The sequence below is a fragment of the Acanthaster planci genome, linkage group LG06 (assembly GCF_054643075.1).
Source record: "Acanthaster planci isolate LZ-2023a linkage group LG06, COTS_SCS, whole genome shotgun sequence".
NCBI lineage: Eukaryota > Metazoa > Echinodermata > Asteroidea > Valvatida > Acanthasteridae > Acanthaster > Acanthaster planci.
Genome location: NC_141782.1, coordinates 21,870,650 through 21,894,651, shown reverse-complemented (window position 1 = coordinate 21,894,651; position 24,002 = coordinate 21,870,650). Strand labels below are relative to the sequence as shown.

The window sequence follows — 24,002 nt, the reverse complement described above, 5'->3', positions numbered from 1 at the left end:
TTGTGGGAATAATTAAAAATGTAATTGGTTAACCCACAAAAAATGAAAAGAAATTGAAAGATAGGCCTAAGTGACCGGGCCCTGAACAGTGCTGATTTTACACTGTTTTCAATGGGGCTTGAATAAGTGGACTGTAACCTCCGTGTAGCGTAGAAACACGACCGGCAAAACGCGCCATATTTACCCCTTAATCCTCCCTTTGAAACCCGTCATCTATTTATTCCATTGACGTCACGGTCGTGCCCAACACAACTGGCTACGGCTGACAACATGTATAAAACCTGTAAAATGTGGCCGGGTTCTTAAGCCGCAGTCATAACCTGCGTCCACCTGCAAGACTTGAGCTGCGCGTGCGTACTAAAACCGTAGCCATCTTTTACTCGATTCTCGACATTGGGGACCGGCGGAGAGAGTGGTTGGTGACGATTGCCGACATATTCACGTTGTCAGCGATATTGATAGAATTATTTACTACAACATTTTGGTGTTACAAAGGAAGTTGGTAAGACAGGTGTTATGCATTTTATTCTGTGTTGTATACATGATCAATATGCTTGGAGTTGGATTTAAGTTAGGCCTAACAATATGGGTCGTCTGTTTTGCTAGCCATTGCAAATTTACATGCACTAAACGTTTGGGCCAACATGTATACTGAGTTTCCCGCTTTGTCGTAGTTTGTTGTCATTATTTGTCGTTAAGAGACGGCGAATTTCACAAATAAAAGGAAATCTTCGCGTTCCAAGGTTTTTTAATGTCAAAAGGCATTGTTTTTCAGATGGATGATATCCAAAATTGATGAATTGTTCTGGATTGTAACACCCAAGGCAGCCGTTTAAACTTAAAAAAAAATCCTATCGTTTACGTTTAGGTTTATAAGCAAGAGTATGCAATGTAGCATAAAGGGTGGGAAAAAGACTCTATCAGAACAATTTTTCCAAATATCGATCCTTTACATATACTTAATCGAGTGGCATGGTGCAAAGTTTATGAAAACAATTTGAACATCTTAAATGGATGGAAAATGTGGGAGAAAAAAATGATAATAGTGCATGGATATTTTTGACCTAAGGCCACTTGGGGAAAAAATTTCCCCTTTTATGGGGACATTCTCTGTTTTGAGAGACTGGTGTTGGCCCCAAATAAAGGGAATTTTCTAATTCCAGGGACAGTCTCCGAGTTGTGATCAGCGCCTCTACTGCTGGTTGAAACTGGCAGTTGGCTGCTTTGTGCTGGGGGTCACACTGACCAATCAGGACTCCTCATTATTTATGCCCAAATGGCAGGAACGACAAGCAACAGCCATCGCACCATGAACACTTTCTGTTGAGGCCTCACGTGGATGCAGACAAAGATTGCTGCCCCTCCTGTGTAGTCCATTTATACATGGACAGGGATGAAGTGTTGCTTGAATGTACATGCAAGTGCTCAATCATTAAGTTTGTGTTTCTGTTTTTTTTTGTGACAGGTGGTGCAACAGCAGTTGAGCATGGCATTGTACGGAGAGGACCTGGATGTGGAAGCGCTTCTTGAAGCTCCATATAAAAACAGTGAGGTAATTTCTCAGTCCCTGTCATTACGTTAAAAAAATCCTCGGTTACCTAAGGGTGGTCAGGTAAAGTTTATGTCCTTTTTTGATTTTTTAAAAATATTTTTATTTTATTTTTTTAACATGGTCAGTAATAAATTTTGCAGTTCATATTTATCCAATCTTTTTGGTCTATCCACTTTTTAAAAATTGAGAGATTCAAGTTTAATTTTGTAAATACTTCACAGAGTTTGAATTGACCTTTGTTGAGAATCTCAGTTGACAGTAAAGTGTCTATTTTATTCTTTATTTATAGACATCTACTGATCACTCCACATCCTTGGTTCTTGTTGACAGAGGTAGAGGACTTTAGCATCCTTTGGGTACTCCTCATACATACAGTTGCAAAACTTGGCATGAAAAAAATTACTGAACAGACTTGGAGGATAAATACTTGAAGCCATTGATTTTAACGCAGTAAACTTCAGTTCATCATAATTTGCTAATATGAAACACATACAGTAGCATACACCTCATGCCGCATGCTTGCAACTTGAAAGTGCAGTGTTTAGGGATGGCCACCTACTTCTTTATCTTCTCCAGTGCTAGATTTGTGGAATAAGATACTTATACCACTGATAAGACTCATACAGAGCTCATCCTTCAACAGCCTAATGTACTTGGTAGGGCAGACCCTTGGCAGAAGGTCTGCATTTTGTAATTTGTGTGATGTAGTGTGAATATCTGAAACATCTGATGCAAAATTATAAATGGTTAGCATATCCAAATGAAAAAAAGTCATTTTTAAGACTTCCCTCAGTCTTACTTAACATTAACCTAGAGTAACAAAACAATATTTTCTGTTTTTTTGTCCTGGTTTGTTAGCTTTTTGCGCCCTTTGGGCACACTGTACCATATCTTCCTCCAGTACATGTAGCTTTTGGTGTGAAAACCACCAGGGACCACATCACAGAGGACAATAGTAAAATGTAGCTTGCTAAATGTTATAGTATAATTAGCGTAAATGTGTTTGTGCAAATCCTTCAGCAGATCAGAGCTATCTGGTTACTTTGCTGCTGAAATCAGTAAATGACTTCAAGTTGGTTTAGTTGCCTTCAAGTCATTTTTGGCTTAGAATGGATAGTTCTATTGGATCCCCTTATATTGAGCAAGGATTAGCTCATGACTTGAAGATGTGAAGAGTATTTCAAGGTGGAAGGCTGTGACGTACCCAGTTAGTCCACATGAAGGCAATCTGACTAAAAGATCTCCCATCCCCCTCTTGCCGTAGGGTATGAGAAAAGCCATCATGATGACCGGCCTGGAAGAAACCTGGTGCTTTATGGCCAACATCATGGAGTCTACCTTCCAAAGATCTTCAACTTGATATTTTTTCATGTAGTCCTTAACAGCCCGGACTGAGAATCTGTCTCTTTTGTTTCTGCATGTTGGCCTTTTTCGGGGGGGTATTGACAGTTTCAATAGATAGAACGCTTTGGTATTTGAAATGAAAGTAAACCAGATACTTCTCTCTTTTTAAAGCACGAGTTTATTCAAGTTTTGTGTTTTCAAAGCATTCAAACTGAAAACATTCCAATTTGGATTTTTTTAAACTAAAATTTGAATCAAAAGTGAGGAAAAAATTTCTACTTGACATTTCCCATACTTTTGCTAGAAAGAGAAAAAATGAGCCCCATGTCCTCAAAGTTTTCATTTTACTGTTTTAGATTGATTACATTCAAGTGATGAATTCCATGGCATTTATCAACGGTAAGTTGCTAATGGAGAGTCCTGTTAGCAATTACTTGTACAAGTAACATTCTTTGCATTGCATGGCCCGCACCGTCATCCTACAACTCTGCTAGCGAAGCAGACTGTGTATTCTGTGCTAAAAATAGACCACAAAATCTTTCCTGTTTGTATGCTGAAAGATGCGCTGTGGTACAACTCGCATCAATGAATTCTTTTATTTGTCACACATTGATTTTGGTTTGTTCTCTCTCTCTTTCCCTTCTTGACTGTGTACCCCCCCTTTGTACCCCTGCCATTGTTTATCAACCCAACACAACCAATCCTGCTGTCGGCTGCTTCCCACCCATAATGCTGTTGTATTTTGGATGATCTTAGGAAGAGGCAACCAGCAAAAACGGTGTGCCAGAGAAGGAACCATCCCCTAAAAAGAAGTGAGTACATTTACAACCTTCCATGTGTGACCTTGTTAAACTTTGACTGTATGGTGCTGCTCAATGGCTGGTCCAAACAAAATCAAAAAAGGCAAAAGAATCGGAATAACAGCAAGTTTATTTTCTCATACAAACGGAAATTAATATCAACCGCACGTTTCATTGTTTCATTTTCAATAGGGATATGTATTTAAAGTATCCAGAAAGTTTTGCACATGTTGAAGCAGATATATTGGGGGAAAAATGCATGATGCAGGTAAGTTGAACACTTCATATTACTGACGGCTCCAAGGTGTGTGTGTTTGACCTGACGTCCGTGTCATGTTGGCGGGAGGGTCTGCTCAAATACTGGTAGTGATTTCTTGTAATCCCATACAGTCACAGTTTAACAAGATATTTTGCAGAGTACTTTATTTTGAATTTACCTGCTCCACATATCTGACCTGGGATACATGTTTGTTGTCGCAGATTAAAAGTGACTTAGCCCCAATGGCGTGTGACCAGCAGTGCCCACTTACGGCCGATCCAGGGTTGGACGTCTACATAAAGGGTACTGGACGTGTTCCGAAAGGCCCCGCAACTTGGGGATTTCAGGCCGGGAAATCTAGAAATGCATTGCTAAATGAACCCCCCCCCCAAGAAAAATGCTTATGACGCCAACAAAAGGACGATTTGTAATTAGAAACAAAGCAGAGTATACGATATGATACTTGAGGAAAAGGGAAACGCAGCTGGCATTTGTCATGAGTATTTGAGTGAATCCATATGATGCAGGAAGAGAGTGTTGAAGTGATGGCATTTGTCATTTTGAATAACATGATGCTGAAAAAACTGTAAATGCTAATTTAGTGCAGTCAAAACTGCATGTATCTGTTTATGAAATGAACAAGTTTGCATTGTGGCCCTGATTTTCTCCCTAAGAAACCAAAACTACTTTAATCAGTCACTGACTACAGCAGAATATGGGCAAGATTTTATTGGTCATTTTAGTGAAATGGGTTCCTTTTCAAGTAATTTTTTTTTTCTTGTCAGGTTTGCAACATTTACCAAATCCTGTTATAGAGATGTGGATTGTAAATACTGAAAATCTTTCAACCCCCCGACTAACTTACTAACCAATAGTGTTCAAGAAGAACATACGGAATTTTTTCTGCGTGAGTGAACTGTAACCAATGTCAGTGGATTTGCCCTCCCAGTTGCATTATTCAGTGATGTTTTACATGTGTCATGCTGTCATTGTTGTCTAATCCTCACAACTGAATGCTCCAACCAGACACAGAAGTAGCCGTAGTCGCAGCCGTAGCCCTGCTGACTCCAAAGACAAAGATAAGCACAGCAGTAGCAGCAGCAGCAAGAAAAGTAGTAGCAGGCGTCGCAGCCGTAGTCGCAGCCCGGAAAGGAAACGACGCAGTCGTAGCCCAGACAGGAGACGTCGTAGCCGAAGTCGCAGCCGGGATAGAAGCACAAGCACACGCCACGATAGAGACAGAGACCGAGACAGGGGGCGTGGCTTGGGCAGATATGGCAGGCAGGGGTAAGATTTGTCTGGATTTTTCCTGATTTCAGGATTTTTTCATCAGTGTCTGGCTTGCTGTACCAATTGTTGGACTATGCTTGATTTTGTCAGGTTTGGTACTGTTCAGTGCAAGTCATCCTATACTGCATAGACCCATCCATAGCATATGTCTTAAACTCCAACAGGCTTATTCTGTTGGATTTTATCAGGTTTGGTACACTTTTTGCTCTAATCGGGGTGTGAGAATTCAGCTTTTGGCTGATTTCAGCTTTTTTTTGTTCAGATGTTGACCGTGACTTTCAGCTTTTTTGTACGCCTGGTCTGTATAAAAGTATGGGAACTTTAAATTGTAAGTGGCAGCTCACACCTGTGAAATGGTCACAGTAAAAAATTCCCTCACCTCGATTTGCTACAGTACGCAGGCACACATGGAGTGATTTGACTGATAGGACAACTTTACATGGGAGGGTTAATGCCATCTTCTGAGCAGCAGATTTTTGGATGATGGCATACCTGTCAACAGTTCCAATTTATTTTGAATTTTCTTGATTTTTGTGTTACAATTTCTTACAAATCGAAACATTCAGATTCTATACCAAAAAAAATGTGAGTTCCGACAAAAGAGGGTGCTAATAGCAGAAAAAGGGATGGCATTTGCTATATCAAGATTGCAGTTGTTACATACATGTGTGCTTCTCATTTGCTTGTCTTTTTGCTATGAAATCTTAAAATGGATGTTCCAATTTCTGACTTTTCAATGTTGATGCGCATGTGGTGGTAGTGTAGTCTGTATGTAGGAACCATTTGGAACAGGTGTTCAGTTCCTAATTGGGTGATTTGGACACTTTCAATCTGTAGGCTACATCCCCAGCATTGGTGTGTAGTACTGAGTCCCAAGTACATGATTGAGTTGAGTACGGTCCATGATATTTCCAAACTTCTTGTAAAAATATGGGCCAACTGGGAATACTCTTAATGTTTCCTTTCAGGAAGCGGAGTCCAACACCCCCACGTCGTGGCCGTCGTAGCCGCAGTAAAGAGCGTAGTCCCCATAGAGATCCGTTCCATTGGAGACGAAGTCGCTCTCGTAGCAGAGACCGATATGGCAAGAGAGGTTCAAGTCCAGGGTAATTGTTTCTCGACCTCAGTTTCCTAATTTTGACTTAGCTAGGCACACGATATACAAATAATGGTTCTGAGTACTGCAGTATGAATAGTTTCATGAGGTGACAGACACCTTCTATCTGTTACCTTTTGAAATAATTTTACTTTTGTACTATCAAGTCAGATGAAATAGAAACCAAGAATGACCTTATTGCTACTGAAATGCTTACTTGTCCAGCCTGCCCCCATGCGGTTTTTTTCATATTCAGCCTATTACATCATTGTGCAGGAGGAAGAAGGACATTGAACCTCCTCCAGAGACAAGAGACGCTCGCACTGTGTTCGTTATGCAGTTATCACAGCGAGTCAGAGCCAAAGACTTGGAGGAATTCTTCTCTTCTGTTGGAAAGGTCAGGCAGCAAACAATCTGGTTTTGACATAGACTATGCAAGGTACTTTGGATTGTTAACCAAAAGCACCTATCTAGGTTGTCCCATAGGTAACAGAAGTTTTACCCTTGAAGACATCAGTGGATATCCATGATTTTCATTCGGCCGGTGGGCATCTGGATTGAGAATACCCACAAGAAATTTTAAAGTAACAGTTTTTGTGATGATTTTTGTAATTAAAGAAAACATGGTGGAACATAAAAGGGACCTTTTCTTGGACTCGGCAGTTATTCTGTCTCTAAATGGGTACAAGTTTTGTACCAGTAAATTGATGGAATACCTACAATTTGTGATGTTTGAGATTTGAAAATTTTGATGTCCTTATGTAAGTTCATAAAGGAATTCAGGTGGTAAGAAGTTAAGTCTGAGATGGTTCCAAGATAGAAATGAACTGTTATTTTCTCACCAGGTACGTGATGTGAAGATCATCTCAGACCGCAACTCGAGGCGTTCTAAAGGCATCGGATATGTGGAGTTTATGTCAGATGAATCAGTCCCACTGGTGAGTGATCCCAAATACATGTACCTGCAAGTTAACAGATAACAAAACAAGTTTACCTGACACTTCCCATTAGCAAATCATTTCCGCCATAATATCTACAACCATATAATTATTGTTATCCTACAAGTAAATAGGAGACAAAAAAGAATAACACATGACTTCTCATAACACAAATTGGGGCAGACTCTGTGCTATTTTACATATTTTATATCCGGATTCACCGTAGGCACTAGCTTCGTAACCCCAAGACAGAAGCCAAGTAACAAGGACTTTGGCATTGCATTAGCCCACATGTAACAAGTAACTACATGGTAGTGAAGTTTGTTGCAACTGGAGTCAGAAGAGGGGTAGTTAGGCATTGATGAAGTGCATCATAAAGTACTAATAACAGACGAAAAGGATTATATGTGGGCAAAAAGTTGAGGTTTCTAGTAGTGAAGGAGATCATTACGTCAAAACTATCTTCAGCGAAAGAGAGCCCTCAAAGATTCCATACATGTACAGTGGAACACTTATAACAAGGTCTTTGGAACTTCTACAAATTACGTTCTTGTTATCAGTAATAGAAAACAAACAAGAACAAAGACGTGACCTAAAATTGTCCTTATTATATACGTGACCTTGTGTTAACGGTGCTTTTCTTATCTGTGTTCGACTGCATTGAACATATGGCATGGTATTTGTTTTGTATCCGTGGATAGCCGCAGGTGATAAATCAGACGAGCTTAGTACTGGGGAAATAATTAGGCACAAGAGACTACAGACAGAATTGTGCAGCTGGAATAATTTGTTTCATGTGACGGCGTTGTTTGTTTCTTGAATCGTCAAGGCGATGGGTCTGAACAACGAGAAACTGATGGGAGTGCCCATCGTCGTTCAACCATCCCAAGCTGAGAAGAATCGCTTGGCCCAGAATAATCAGACGTTACAGAAAGGAGGGGCTGGTCCCATGAGGCTGTATGTAGGCTCGCTTCACTACAACATCACTGAAGAGATGCTCAGAGGCATCTTTGAACCCTTTGGGCAGGTGAGAACACTCTGGAGAGGTTGCTTCACTTGAAAGGCACCTTTCCATGTGAACATCAGCACTTGTGCCAAGCACAGCACATTCGTCAATATCACTCCTGGGAGCAATTTTGACAGCCAACGCAATGTGCACGTGTGTTATGTTAATGGAGTCGATTTGTTTGTCCGTGAAAGTGAAACACACAAACACTTTTTGTACGCAACACACCCAAAAGGTACATGTGGAAGGCGTCTTAACCCTCCCAGATTTCCAAACTCCCCCAGGATGTCACAGTATTTCAGCGCATGCCATTATCCCATCTCTATTGTTAAAACTGTCATTCTGGATCAAATTTGACACAGGTCATCCAAAGTCAACCTCGTACTGGACCGTCCAACCACCTCAACTCTTAAAAACTGAAGTGAACTCGGAAAAGGCTGAGCCTTTAATGCTCTGAAATCAACCAGAAGTTCTATTTGCAAAGAATGTAGGTCCCCCCAAAACCAGACCAGAAACCCAGCAAAGAGTTAACCCACACAGATTCAATAAGGACCACCAGTCTCATTTAGCGGAAATGACATCTGTGTACCTTTGAGTAAATGGTAGCATCTAACGGTCAGTGTGCTGCCATTGGAAATGTGTCGATTGTGTTTAATTGCAGATTGACTCCATTCAGCTGATGACAGACAGTGAATTGAAACGTTCCAAAGGTTATGGCTTTATCACGGTGAGTCATTTCATTCCAAGATAAAAAACAAACTAATTCCTTTCGTCTTGACTTGAACAAACTTGCGAAGTCAGCCTTTGAAGTGAAATTTCTTAAAAGAGTTGGAAGTCTACACAGGTAACATCTGTTCTAACAAAAAGAGACACAACAATGCAGTGACTTTATTGGTGTGATATTTTCAAGCACTAAGCCAGTCAGGTGAATGCTCTTGCGTCTAGACTCTTTCCTTGCTCCTAGACTCTTTCCTTGCTCATTCCTGTCAAAGACTTGATTGTAGTAGAGAGAATGGGAATCATTTGACTGTCTAGATCAGGCTTCCGGAGACATGGGTGTGCCTTTGGCTATGAATAAACGTTAACAAATTAGTGACATACACTGTGGATGCATAGAGCCACACGTAACGTTAATAGTGGATATGACACACAGAATATGCACATGAGAACAAGGACTTGCAAAAATTAGTATGCCAAGTAGTGAAACCATGGTTATGTGTGGATGTGTCTTCAATTATTAAAGGCCTAGACCTTGGCCAAAACCCCAGATTTGGAGTAGGGTCGTCTTTGCATTTGTCTGCCTCCTGTATTACACTTGTAAAAGAATCGGTGACTTACTAGTGCCCGTCATTTGACACGGCCCTCTCTCGAGTTTGTGGATGGAATCCATGAACTTAACCACATTGAAATGAATTCACTGAGAATAAACTTTACTTTATCTTGTTCTCCTTCACCATTGGCATGATGTATGAACTGTTTTTTCCTTCTATATTTGATTGTTAGTCTCAAGGAAATTCAAAAGCAGATCTGTTGAACATGTTCTTCATTTCACATGTATTCCAACCTGTAATTTACAGTTGTCGTTTGCAAAAGTTTGATGTCGGTTGAATATTAGTCATCGTGTAATTTTTACAATAACAGTTTCATGACGCTGATGATGCCAAGAGGGCGCTAGACCAGCTGAATGGATTTGAGCTGGCTGGCCGTCCAATGAAGGTAAACCATGTAACGGAGAGGTCAGACAATGCGCAGGCGACATCAGTGCTGGATAATGACGAGCTGGAGAGAACAGGGATTGAGCTGACAACCACTGGGAGACTACAGCTCATGGCCAAGCTAGCTGAAGGTAGGAGACAGCCCTGTCCATTTGAACCCTGACTCTCTGTGGCCTTTGGAGAAGAATGCATGTCCATTGTTCAAATATTCGTGCTATGGCAAAGAGTGAGCAGCTTTAATTTATAGGTGACAGATAGTTCCAATTAGCTGTGTGTAGGATTTGGCATGCAATTGGAACCGCACTTTTTTCTTCAGTTTAAAGAAAAACACAGCATAGAAAACTTCACCGTGTAAGAATCTGGGTCCTTCAGCTAATCTGATCATTTGTGGTCATTTTAGCAAACTTGAAACGTTGAAATTGTATCTGTATCCTCCCTCAAAAAAAACCAAAGAAAAATGAAAACCAATTTGACGGTTGCTTCAACATGGGAAATGAATGTTGCAATTTTGAAAGAGACTTCTATTTTTTAGGATATTGATAGGCGTTTTGTTTAATAATTTGTATGCTCTTTCTCTTTGCTTAGGTACTGGATTCCAGCTGCCTAGTGCTGTGGTTGAGGCTCTCAATCCATTGGCTAATGTCCCTACGGGCCCGGCCGTCCAAACAAGCATGCTGCCCTCTGTTGGCCAGGTCTCACTGCAGGTGAGATGTGCCAGTGATGTCTGAGTACATCACAACAAGTCATTCCAAATATCAGGCGAGTTTGATTTCACTTCAGGTGATGGCCTCTCTTGTCATGTGTAACCTGTCATGCTGTGTTTCATTCCATCCAGGCGCAACTAGCAGCGGCACAACAGCAGGCAGCAGCTCTGGCCAGTCAAGTAGCTCCTACAGGAACACCAGCCATGCCGGCTGCACCGGCTGCAACTAACCCTCCCTGTTTCATGCTGTCCAACATGTTTGACCCAACATCGTGAGTCCTTTTTTGTGATACCAGAGTTCACCATCCAGTGGGATTTTTTTAATGTATGCCCAACTTTTGATTGATAACTTAGTTAGCATTCTTTGGAATGAAGGCCACTCCAGTTTCAGGGAGTTGGAACGGGCAACCAAAACATTACTGATTATTGCCATTACTGATTTTTAAGTTTCTTGAAAAAACAGGAACAAAAAAAACCAGTCTTTTCATGTACGTGCATATTTATTTGACTTGTGCATCAGCTTTGAAGAGGTACCGTACTTCTGATCTGGAGAAATAACTGAAGCCAAAAGTCATTGAGGTTTTGCCGCTGTTTCCGCTGCAGAAATTTTGCTCATGTATAACCTTGTTCTTCTCCATGAGTGCAGTATAGATGTTGACAAGATAACTCGTCCTTGTCATACTCCTCGTCTCCGGGTGAGTTACTCTGATTCTTTGTCATGTTACAGTGAGACCTCGACCAACTGGGAGACAGAGATCCGAGACGACGTGATTGAGGAGTGTAACAAACATGGAGGTGTGCTGCACATCCATGTGGACAGGACCTCACCTCAGGGAAACTGCTACGTCAAATGTCCCAATGCCCAGATTGCTGTGGCTGCAGTGAACAGTCTGCATGGCAGATGGTTTGCAGGTCAGTAACCTTGAGGTCAGAGATCATAACTCAAACAATAGCGCAACAGTGATGCAGTGTTTCTCGGGATCAGCTGAAAACCATACTTCCCATGATGTTCATTACAAACTGAAAGAACTACCAAAAAACTTGCAGTTTCGAATATCTGTGTGTTCCCACCATTTCCAGTCCATATCCATGTCATTTGTGTGCAGTCGGCAGGAATTCTTTAACCACAAGCTGCTGGGTGGTTTTGTGCACATAATCGGGACATTTTCAAGATTTTCAGTTTTCAAAATTCTTCAAATATTCATCATTTCAATTAATGGACGTTTACACCCACATGAATGACCGTCTGGTGGCTACTCTAACCTCCGCTATTGAGAGTGAAAAAATGTTGGTAATGCCCAGCAGCCTGGTCTTTTGTTCTGAGTACACACTTTTGTTACAAGGCCCAGTTTCCTTTGTCCAATTTCAGAGACCCCGGCCACGCGTATAAAGCACACGTGTACGGTACCAGCATTTTAGTTTAATTTATGTTGTTCTTAAAAAAAAAGAAGACATTTAATCCTGTTGACCTTCTGAGACCCTCATTTAAATGTACCAGTCTCTCCCCAGACTCCTCAGGTGGAGGGTTGAAGCAAAAATCCACTGGACCCACACTGCAAGCTGTGTCATGGTCCTAGTTAGATAAATCCAAGTCGGAAAGCCCTAAGAGAAGGGAAGAGTATTCTGACTTTTTGGATTATTCCTGTTTTTTTTGTGTGTGTTGGTTTTGCAGGCAAGATGATCACCGCAGCATTTGTACCGCTGGCCAACTACCATGCCATATTCCCAGAATCAGCAGTAGCCACAACATTGCTCCAGCCATCGCTGAAAATGATGTAGAGGCAAACTGTGAATGAAAAATACATCACCCAAGGCAAATGTACTGGGAAAAGAAAATCTGGTCATACATGTACATTGGAGTGAGTGAAGGCGCTGCCAAGTGTAAATTCAATCATGGCGACATTGGAAATGCAAATTTTCATACCTAATTTTACCTCAGTATAAGAATTTTAAAGTTGGAAATGGAATACTGTTGGAATTTGTTATTGGCTCTTTTTTTATTCCCAAATGGAACTGTACACAGTTTCTTTTACCCCCAAATATTGTCGTCGCGGAAAGCTTGGCATGTTACATACTTAACTGAGTCTCGGAAAAAGGCAAAGTAATTTTTTGTCCTCTTCAAATTAATCACCTTGTGTATTTTTTAACTGTATACATGAATTGCTTTATTGTTTGTTGTCATTGTGGTGGTAACTTTGAATTTTCATATATTGAATTCATTCATTAAATGGAATTTAAAGTTGTGAATTACCGTCTTGTATTTGCATTTTTACGAACCTGAAGATTTCCATTCATTCTGTTGGTGTTAAATTGAATGCACACTTTCTTTCCCTGTTACATATTTGCCTCGAATCTGGGAGTTAGTGTGCACTATCAGAAAAAAAATGTACTTTGTAGCGCCCTAAAAAAATTGATCAAAGTGTTAAGTTGAAAACTTGATGAGCATGTCTTTGAATGGATCATTTTTTGCCTGATTTACTCTGCGATTTCCTTTTAGTTTGGCGGTTAATCTGTTACTCGTGTACATAGTAAATGTAATGTTTACATCTAAGGCTATGACTGGTTTTGTATAGAGCTGTGATATACTGAGAGGAGGTTGGCGTGAACAGGTTCTGAGAGACATAGGATTTCATACTTAATATACATAGTGCAGCAGCCCAGAGGAGATTCCGACAGATCTTCGACTTAAAGGCTGGTGAGCACAATTCAGTGCAGGATCATTCTTCAAGAAGCCATGGTTCTTTGTTGATACAAAAGTTTCCTTTTTCATAGTTCGCTCACCTGTTAGAGCACTGTAGTTTTATTTTCTATAAAGTAGCAATCAAGTTACAATTAAAAGGTACATGAGGCCAAGAAGAGCACTTATTCGACCATTTTTATTGTAATTTTTATTTTAGTAAGTGTCGGGAGCATGGATAGGATCTACGTTGATATTTATTTAATACTGTAGGAGGGGTTTGTTCCCATTCTGCGCTGATTTTTTGTCTTCTAAACTTGCTCTTCTCTCATCTTGGTTTACGAAGTTATGGAAGATTCTATCTCGGTGGGTTGATATTGAACTTAAATAATTTGTGTGATTTGGTTTATCTTGGCAAAGTGATTCTGAATAAAACTGCACTCGTGCATATTCACATCTTGCGGGTAAGGTTTTGTCATTTATTTGTGTAATTTCTAAAGAGTGTGTGTTGGCTTGCCTACTATATCCCTAGTATTGGATATGAACTTCGTTTCCAAATCCACCCGACTATTAAGGCATGAGTATGTCTGGTCGGGTAGCAATTCAGAGATTTCCCTATGGTCGGGCAAATAGCTCGGGGCAATCTTGACCTAAAGCTCGACACATTCAGTGAAAGTAATGGACGAAATGCTCATGGTAAGGTGTTCAAAAATATTGCAGGCATTTTGGTTTGGCCCTGTAAAGGATCAGAGTAAAGGGCACCGATCAAGGATGTAAGGGTCTTGTCCACAATTTTTCCCAGGTAATTGAGGCCTGAAATTAATAGTGCAATATTTAACGCCATAAAAGCCAGAAAAAGGGTTTTAACTTGTCTAAAAAACTGACATCCCTGTGAATGTATGATTTTGCTATTTAGACGAGAGCTTCCTCTCACAAAAGATGACATTTTTTGTGGAATTTGTGGAAGTGGAGTACCTTATTGTGGGTCAATTTCAATGAAAAACATGTTAGCTACTCAAGTTGTCTTGATTGATTCTCCCTGGTTACAGTATAAAATGCATCCAGAATACCAGACAAAATCAACCGGTGGTCAACTTCTGCCCATCATTCATACTTCACTACTGCACAAGAACCAGTGCATCAGTCCCAATTGTAGTGCTGCAGTTAGGCTGGCCCAACTATTGTTGACCAATTTCTGTAGAAAATTTCTAAACCTTATTGAAGTTTATGCATCTCGCACGTTATACAATTCACCTAAAATATGGCACTTCATCTATGACATGACATTGTAAACAACATGACTTCGGCAAATGCTGGGCACATGCACACTGGACCTCTGTGCTGCAGTTGGGCCAGCCCAACTGTAGCACTCTAGTTGGGATGGGCCCCACTATAGTAAGGACTGATGCCATAGTTGGGGTGTAACACACCTAATGTAGCTCTATGGCCCTAGCCTGTCATTTGTGATGTGGTCAATAGCATCCTCTATAGTTTAGCACCAAGTTAATTGCTTAGCTTTTAATAGCCGTTACACCACATTCACCTATGACAACCAGTAACAAGTGGCTTTGTTTCCCACAGAAGCATGTTTTCCATCTAGCTGTAGCCACATATTTGGGACATAGCTAGACTCTTACACCTCAAGACTTGAAATGAACAAATACCATTGAATCAAGCTGCGTAACAGATCTGTACCAAACTGGGTGCTGGTGTGCCTTTTCAGAGGATGTCTTCTTCTATAGGTCTGCACAGAGACCAATTCATTCCAATCCAAATTCCACTGAAACAAAACATGATGACAGATCTGTTCCTGCTTCCTGCAAACCCACGGATCAAGAATAAACTGATTCATACCGAGGTCTATGAATTCCTGTCTAAACAAATGACCTTTTCCTGTGACTTCATTCACAACTAAACTTGCAACCCCAGAAGCACCATTTCCTGTACAGCTCATCCATCTACCTGATTCAATGTCGGGATTTATTTCTCTTTTGTGAGTCATGGCTGTGCATTACTGGTAATAAAAAGAGGGTTTGATGAATGGTTTCAGCAAGGATACAAGATCCATACTGCTCCATATATGCATGATGAACATAGTCTACAAATGACTAACACAAAATGGCATACATTATCACTTTTGAGAACAAAAAAGCTAATCAGAAGTCTGAAAAAAAATCTTGAGGTGTATACATCCCAAATGTAGATAGAATTGTCACTACATGTATAGCTCAGCCGGCAATGTATGAAGGTCAACGGTTTAAGCAGTCGGCCATATTTTGTTTATTCCACAGCTTTGCTCTGAGGCTATATATAGCTTTACCTAATCCACACCAGACAGACACACATTTTATCAAAATGTTAAATGTACAAGCTGTGTAGGTTATGTGGATTCATTACACTAGATAGTGCAGGACTATAAGGGACATGAACTGTCACAGCTTTCAGCTTGAAATTCCGTTTCCAGTCAAAACACAAGTACTGTTTTTAATCCACCAATTTTTATCAAACTACATCAGAAATAAAATGCACTTATATCCAAGACTCAAATTATCCATGATTTCTGAGGCCACTGAAGAGGACACATTAGAATTGGTACCGATGGAATGTGCCGTAGTTTTCTTCCAAACAATATGATTTGACCCTCCAAAGCTGCATGGCAGGTTCCCAAGGGAAAAGATGTGTTTTCATAAACACTACTTGGGACTTAACACAGAACTGAGATTACACTAGGTCTTATCAGGAAAACTGAGTAAACATAGGGGTGACTAGCAATTATGAGCTCTGAATAAGTCGTTTGTACAAAATATTTAGTCTCCTGGTTATCATGTATTGTAACCAGCTTAGCCTATCCAACAAGAATGTTTTAGCTGGATATCTATGAAATACCACAGTGCAAACTACATGTTATTGGTTCTTCATGCCATGTCCAGTAGGGTCTTTCTTACGGCATTTATGTACTTCTGTGGGTTTGGGTCTAAATTGAAAGTTTGCTAGCATTATTCTAATAACATGTTACCAGTTGGGCCTCAATGTGAAATTTCTGCTGTCGTACAGAAATGTAGTTTTCAAGTGCAAACTTTTATGCTTTAATCTTTAAAATGAAAGAACATTACACATTACAATTTAGAATCTGGTTGACCAATGTATCCATGGCTGATCAATTAAATGAAATCTGATGTTTACATCATATCCAAGCACAATTCAAATCAAAATTATACGCACAACAAAAATGTTGGAGGGTTGTCTTGGAAATATTTCATGAATATTTATACATATTTTGGTAATTACATATTTACAACACCCAGGATTAACACTTTCTTTGCTAGAGTAACAGACATCTTAAAACCTATTTAAATAATAGATATATTTAGCCCCCCCTAAAAAAACCAACCTGCACTTAAAACGTAGCTGATGTTCTCATGAATATATTCCTCTGTGCTCGTTTAAATAACACAATCAAACTCTGCATCAGAATCATTTTCAGTGCTTCAATTAGCAGTGTCCAGCATGAAAACTTAACTGTTCTTAAGTTTGATTCCCTTCAGCATTTTCCAGTTATCTATTTTTGACAAAAATACTTCACACTGTTCAAGTGACATTCGTACACTTAACTATCCAAGAAAACAGTTCTGTGACTATTTATGGTAAACACCTGCTGCACAATCCAACCAGTACAAGGATGAACCTGTCTGGTGTCCCACTACTGACGTTACTGGTGGCCAGACAGGTTTGGTAGGGACCCGACTAAAATACGAAGCATCTAGATAGATACAGTGATCAGCATGTAAATTTTGGGATGTACCATTACAGGATCGGGATGTAATTGTCAATCTTGCCTCGTTGCCTCTGGGCGACACACTCTGCAATCCATACAATGTTTCTGCATTCTTGTTCCTTGAGTTTAACGTAAGAGTAGAAGACGCCATAGTGGAACTGTTGCATAAAACCATTCACGTTCAGCTTTACCTGTGTGTCAACGGAGAGCAGTGAAATTTAGTGGCAAATACTCAGGCAATAAATAAGACAACCTGCAGGATCAAAGTCAGCAGACAGGGTCAATGTCCAACAGAATGGGGCAGGAGTGATTTTCAAGCTCCAGAGATTTCATTGGCTGCTGTGTCTTAAGTGAATTGTTTTTCATTAGCTTGACTTCCAAATCGACAAATATAGCACATGTACCAATGGCTGTGTGGGAAATACTTGACCAGGGTTCATCAAGCCAGCGAGCTGTCTTGATGGGATTTGTTTTCAGACTCTCATCTGAGACAAAAGGAGTACATGTACTCAGACCGTCTCACTGTGAGCTTTGTACACAGCAACTGATATTTCATTCTGTTCTGAAAAAGAACACGTACAAGTTCCCATAACAACACTATGTGTTGAAATAAAACTACGTAAAGTTAAATGGCTGATCTCGACAAGACTGAATCTAAATCAAGTTAATTGATTCATATTAAATGAAGGCAGATTTCTGGTAGATATTAAGATCAAAATAGTTCCCATGTTGTGTACACAATAAGACGGTTATAGAACTTGAGGTTCTAGCAGATTATGTGCAAAATATTTTGAACTTTCTTTATGAAAACGTACCTCATGCTCAAAGAATTTGTCCTCCAGAGTCTTGTCCCCTGGGTTGGTTCCTGCTCCGTCAAAGAGTTGCTTATACTCCTAAAAACAAAAAAGCAAAGCCAAAAATGGCACAGTCATTTCTAGTGCTTGACAACAAACCTGCTATTGCTATCACGGTTTGTGACAACTGGCATAAATAGAACTTCCAGTTTTTAACAACAAATATTTTTTTCCGACAATTCAACTTTATCTTTTAAAAAATCCTTCTGATGCCACAAACATGGAGGTTGTGGGAAGTACTGGTGTAAAAATATCAGAATATTGATGTTTGCCTCCCAGGAACAAAGATATCTAACTGAAAATGGGTTTGAACAAAACCAAGACGATTATTTCCATTTGGAGCCTGGATTATTGAGTAGTGAACATAAGTCATGTAAGGCAAAAGGTGATCCAACGCACTGCGTAGTTATCAGCCACCGCTCGGACTTGTTCATAGTCGTCACATTTAGCCAAGGCAGCCAAACCGTCTGGATTTAGCTGACCACAGCGTGGATATAACTTGAACCGATCCTCCTTGGTAAGCTCAGTACCAAATGAGTTGATGGTGATGATGAATGCGCGGCGATCAGCTTCAAACTGTAAATAGGAAAAAAGACGAACACAAAATAAATCATTTACATTTTGATACATAGCAAGGAAAGTTGTGAGGTTGCTCAAATTCTGTCAAAATTGTTGTTTTTGTAGGTAGACGTCTTAATTGGCTGTTGTTAGGAATTTGCAAGAACTCATCTCAAACTGGGTTTACTTCAATACTATTACCATGCAATTTTAAGCTTTTGTTGCGGACACTTGAATAAACAAGAACTTTGGTTGCTGACATTTTTCAACTGAGATCTGTGTATACTTTCTATTTTCTGCTCAGTGCTTAGTTGAAGCATTCTGCACATCATAACTTACCCCAAGAATGGTGCACATGACATCTGCTGTGGCCCCGCCTAGATCCTCACAGAATTTATAGAATGCCTCCAGGTAGGCCTTGTACAGCGTGTTACGAATGATCTCAATGTTCATTTCATCAAGATCTTGTTCCGAGATACACTCCTGGAAAAATGGGGCTGTTCAAAGACAAAAAATATTTTTTCAAAGGAAATGAAATAGCATACAATATAATCCAGATCATTTATGACACCTTATGACACGCTGTTTTTGATTTTATCACACACAAGGTGTAAGCCTATGCCGATCAGGGCTGAAGTTAAGTCCACTGTAAACCCCATTACAAGTCTAGTCACCAGACCAGTCACAAGTAATGGGATGAATAATGACAAGGAATACTTTGGCCACCATTCATTTCAACACTTTGTGAATTGAATTCAGACCAGATGATTTGTGATGAACTTGCAAGATCTTTTGAAAGACTCGACAGCAGCACAAATGCCTATCCAACAAACCCACCAATATCATGGAGTGGACCTTATCATAAGATGACACTATTTTGCAACTGGTGCATGGTTGGTAAGGGATAAGAAACTATCATTCTCACCGAGTGGTGTATCAACGATGATGGCATTGTAGAGGTCGGCAGGTGTGGTGGCAACATTCACAGCTTCCATCTGCTCAAAGCTGCCCAGTGGATGACACTTGGGTATTAGTTCTGAGATGGACCGTTGATGCAGGGTACCAGTGATCAACAGGATGATGTTGTCTATCATGTAGCTGTAACTGTGGCAGTGAAAACGGAAAATAAAAACACCAACAACTGGAGTTACGCAGTTTACTGTAAAATATCATTTGAAATAAAACGGTAAACAATAATTGTTGCTTAAAACATTTGGGCATGATCTGTGAAAAAAGTGCTTTTCTACGTATTTCAATCATGGGACAGGGTGTTTCTGCACACCTTCCAACGTCAATGAATACCACTGTGAAAAAAACAACAACTTCCGGCCCTACTCCATTCCTCCACTCAAAATGTTCTTACGTGATAAAGTCAAGGAATTTGGACAATGGCTCCACCGCATGGATTCGGAGATGTTGAAATTCCACCACCAGTTTCTCTTTGAGTTTGTCGTCGATGACGGACACTGTAAGAGGGGAGGGTTCATTTTGCAGGAAACCACCGTAGTCTGTGCTCTGTAAATGCAACTTGAGATCTGTTGGCATAAGGAGTAACTTGGACTTAAAATTGAACGTTTTATTGAAACAATCTTGGCAATAGATATTTGACCATGCTCTCTGATCATAACTGGATATTTAACCAGTATGACGCTGAGTACGCACATTGAAAGCATGAAATGGTAAGAACCCCGTATACGGACGTCACTAATTATTTTCTCTGCTGTGATTCATTTGCCATCTGAAAGCAATAAAATGTCCCAAAAATGCAAAATTAGCATGGAAAATATTGGGGTAGGCTGTAAACTTGGACATAAAAAACGAGAATCTTTCAGACCAGTCTCACAGGATTTGTGCACAGGGATGACAAAAAAGAATGCAAACTATCTTCCATTTAAATGTAGGATGCAATTTAAAATAAAAAACAAGAGAGTAGTGTGACTTTTTATGAGCAATAAGATAAATTTCAGTGAGGCATGAGACAGACAAGAAGCCCCTTCCATGCAATGCAGTGTTGCCATCTTGATTCTATTATCCTAGTCCAGTAAATTGAACATACGGAATATTCATATTGTTATATTGTCATTTACTGTCTTCACGATTTAATGATTGCCGATGATCTCCACGATGATCATGATTGTTATTTATATTATTATTTACTCATGCCAGAGAAATATACATTACAACAAGACGGGCACAGGGAAGATAAAAGCAAGGAAACTCACTATGGTCAAAAAGACCTGCCAGAGAAATATACATTACAACAAGACGGGTACAGGGAAGATAAAAGCCAGGAAACTCACTACGCTCAAAGAGACCTGCCAGAGAAATATACATTACAACAAGATGGGCACAGGGAAGACAAAAGCCAGGAAAATCACTATGGTCAAAAAGATCTGTCTACACACATCTTGTCTTTTCATAAAATTTTAAACTACATAAATACATAAACAAAAAAACAAAAACAGATATAATTACCACTACATGTCTGAAGATTGTATATTTGGGGACCCCATTCGTATTTATAGGCTGGTGCGGACTTCCAAGAGTTTCACAAAATTGTGAGTAGCAACCACACCGTGCCGATGAAAACAACTGCTATGAGTGTGCACAAAATGTACGGATCAAAGAAAAGATTGTATAACCCGATCTTCGGACTGGCTGGTGTGTGCTTACGTCACCATGGTAGGTGTTTTCACCAGCGCGGTACCTGCCATTTTGTGAGAATCCTGGATGTCTGTGCTGCCCCATAGAAGGGAGACCTTCATGTACATTTTAACTTTTTGATTCATTAACTTTTATGGCATCATGCTCAATAACTGTGGGGTTGATGCGAAAAGAGGACAGGGTTTTGAAATCATCAGGGGAAGGTGTGAGTGTTTTAACACATGACACACGGTGGATTCAAATTTGTATGGCTAGTTTATCAGCAAAAAAAGTCACATTTCTTTACAATTTACAATTCAAAATTCCCCCCCCCCCAAAAAAAAGGGTCAGTGCAAATAGAGCGCTGCCTTTGATGGGGGGGGGCTGACCAGTTTTACTAGATTAAAAATGACAAATCGGGGGGGGGGGCCAAATATACAATCCCCACATGTATAAGTTAAGATACAAAAAAATACAAAAATACATCAAAACTGGGCATCACCTATAAGAAAGTAGACAGACAATTAGATTGGCACATATGGGACCAATAAAAGACTGTGTAGCCTACTTCCAGGGAAGACATGAATCAAAATAGGCCTAGGGGCCTAGATCACCATTATCCATCGCAAAGTCTATCAAATATGTCAAATCACCATCAAAATATAACCATGATAACCCAGATAATTTTAACATTACATTACAACCCCTGGGGTGTATGTATACCCGGTCCCTATATTACCGCAGTAACTCTATTATCGCGGTATCAGAAATTTTGAATTTTGCATTGCTAGTGAGTTCCCAGCAATATTCGCCCAGATAATCAATAATTTATGGCCCGAGGGTAAGTTTATTTTATTAAAACAGAGAGAAAAATTCTGCATGTTTTTGTAAGTTTTGACAAGTTTTAATAAAAGATGTAATTTTTCCAAAATTTGTAATTTCTCCTTGACCGATCTGTCATTACCCACCGTCTGTCTCTTTAACAGTTATTTCTAATGCCACCCTGCCCTTTTTTTTCAATTTCGAAATGGCCAAAGCTGTCTAAAGGCACATGTTAACTGTGAAAATACCCAGTTTTTTTCGGAGTCAAAATAAGGGCTCCTGCACTAAAAAACTACTTGCGCGCGTAAAGCACGCCCCCAATCTCCATTACAATAGACTTGTATCAATCATACTTTTACCCTCCGTGCTTGGGAATAATTGCGTAGGCATTATTGTCGCAATTTTTTTTGCTTTTCTAATACAATCTGAAGAATTCACAATGGATATTTGTAAAATATTTGTGGAGTTTGTAAAATAAATTTTGAATAAAATAGCTCAGGTCTAATGAGATGGTTAATACTCTCGGAGAATGATGACATTTTTAACAGTTGTTTCAGACATCGATGAAAGAATGAGTCCACCTAGAAAATGAAATTTGCAATACCCACATATTTATCATTCCTTCGGTAAAACACCACTTTAAGTAATAAGATGAATCACGTTAAAGTTGTTGCTGCATCATAAGATTGAGATACACAAGTTCTGATGAAAAAAATGTCTTTCGAATCCGGATTAAAAGAGTAAGGTGACGCAGTGCAACTGTTCCCATCTCTTTCCCTCAGCGTTTGGCATCTTTAAGGAGGAGACTGAAAAAAATGGAGTCAATTACAGGAAAAACGGAGCAGTATCACAAACTGAGGCTATTTTGTTTCCTCTGAAAACAAAATCATTCTTTTTATTTTAATACTCATAAACAAAGTGCTTTAAAGGCCACCGTAGAAGCTATTTCTCGAAAACCCTAACCATGCTGAACGCAACAAGGTTATGCAGAATTTCAATGATCCCTAGGGGGTTAGGAATAATAAAGACTCCACCTCCACTTTCATACGGTGCGCACATAGATTTTCAAAGCTATCGTAGAGGAAAATACATTGAACCACAAAGAAAATTTTATGAATTCAGTTAAAAATAAAATAATAAAAAGTAAGAGTTAAACAACAGCAAGGATAGGATAATTCAGGAAGGTGAGCGAGCAATCTTTATTTCGATCGGGAAATGTGATATAATTTATTTTAACAATAAATTATATTTAGGCTTTTCAATAAATGAAACAAAATTTCCTGTACAAATGGATATGGAGAACTCAGTGGGATTAGTGAATTTTTTAACGAAGTAGCTGTCGTTACGGCACTGAAACTGCGCAAGTGCGATGACGTAGCTGATCATTACGACGCTTTATATATTTTAAAATTAGGGACTACCTGGATCGCTGAACGCTTTAATGTAATGTATAACAAATATATGAGAAAAACCGAATTTTGTACTATGTCCGGAAAATGGACAGCCAACATCACAAAACTGAAGATTTTACCTTCTAAAATTTCGCACTGAACAAGATTGAGATAATCTGGCTGCTTCAAAATTCCTCCCTTGAATCCTCTCACTAGGCCTTCCAAGTACCCATCGTTGATATTAAACGAGATTTCGGTGGTCATGTTGGCGTCTAAATCACTCTAATAATTCCCACCAGTTCGATGCGGCCACAACCTGTTTCGACGGGTAAGTAAAACATGTCATATGACTCGACTTCGATAGCGAGAAATAATTAATACATGGTCAGGTGCGGAAATGATGTAAGGTGTATGCTGATTGGCCAATTTCATGCATAATATGTCATCGCTCCAATGAAATGCAAGGAGCCATCTGCTAATGACTTAATATATTAATTTATCCTAAATTCATCACTTTGTCTTGTATTCTCCATGGCTGGAAAATCACTACAACTTGTTTTATCAAAATATGATACTTAA

At 39.6% G+C, this 24,002-nt stretch overlaps 2 protein-coding genes across 2 annotated transcripts; one reads left to right on the top strand and one right to left on the bottom strand.

Annotated features, from left to right (window-relative positions):
* Nucleotides 1–344: 344 nt before the first annotated feature.
* Nucleotides 345–13,834, top strand: LOC110980140 (RNA-binding protein 39-like). Its single transcript, XM_022236515.2, has 14 exons — nucleotides 345–502; nucleotides 1,466–1,552; nucleotides 3,653–3,708; nucleotides 4,982–5,242; nucleotides 6,214–6,351; nucleotides 6,618–6,738; nucleotides 7,187–7,279; nucleotides 8,109–8,306; nucleotides 8,947–9,012; nucleotides 9,927–10,131; nucleotides 10,586–10,704; nucleotides 10,836–10,975; nucleotides 11,431–11,615; nucleotides 12,376–13,834. The coding sequence occupies exons 2-14, from the start codon at nucleotides 1,487–1,489 to the stop codon at nucleotides 12,480–12,482; spliced, it is 1,755 nt and encodes a 584-aa protein (XP_022092207.2). The 5' UTR covers nucleotides 345–502; nucleotides 1,466–1,486; the 3' UTR covers nucleotides 12,483–13,834.
* Nucleotides 13,835–15,832: 1,998 nt separating this feature from the next.
* On the bottom strand, nucleotides 15,833–23,777 carry atp6v0d1 (ATPase H+ transporting V0 subunit d1). The gene is made up of 7 exons (XM_022236517.2): nucleotides 23,564–23,777; nucleotides 19,931–20,102; nucleotides 19,493–19,671; nucleotides 18,907–19,064; nucleotides 18,409–18,585; nucleotides 17,971–18,048; nucleotides 15,833–17,346 (listed from the first exon to the last, which is right to left on the bottom strand). The coding sequence occupies exons 1-7, from the start codon at nucleotides 23,685–23,687 to the stop codon at nucleotides 17,185–17,187; spliced, it is 1,050 nt and encodes a 349-aa protein (XP_022092209.1). The 5' UTR covers nucleotides 23,688–23,777; the 3' UTR covers nucleotides 15,833–17,184.
* Nucleotides 23,778–24,002: the final 225 nt, after the last annotated feature.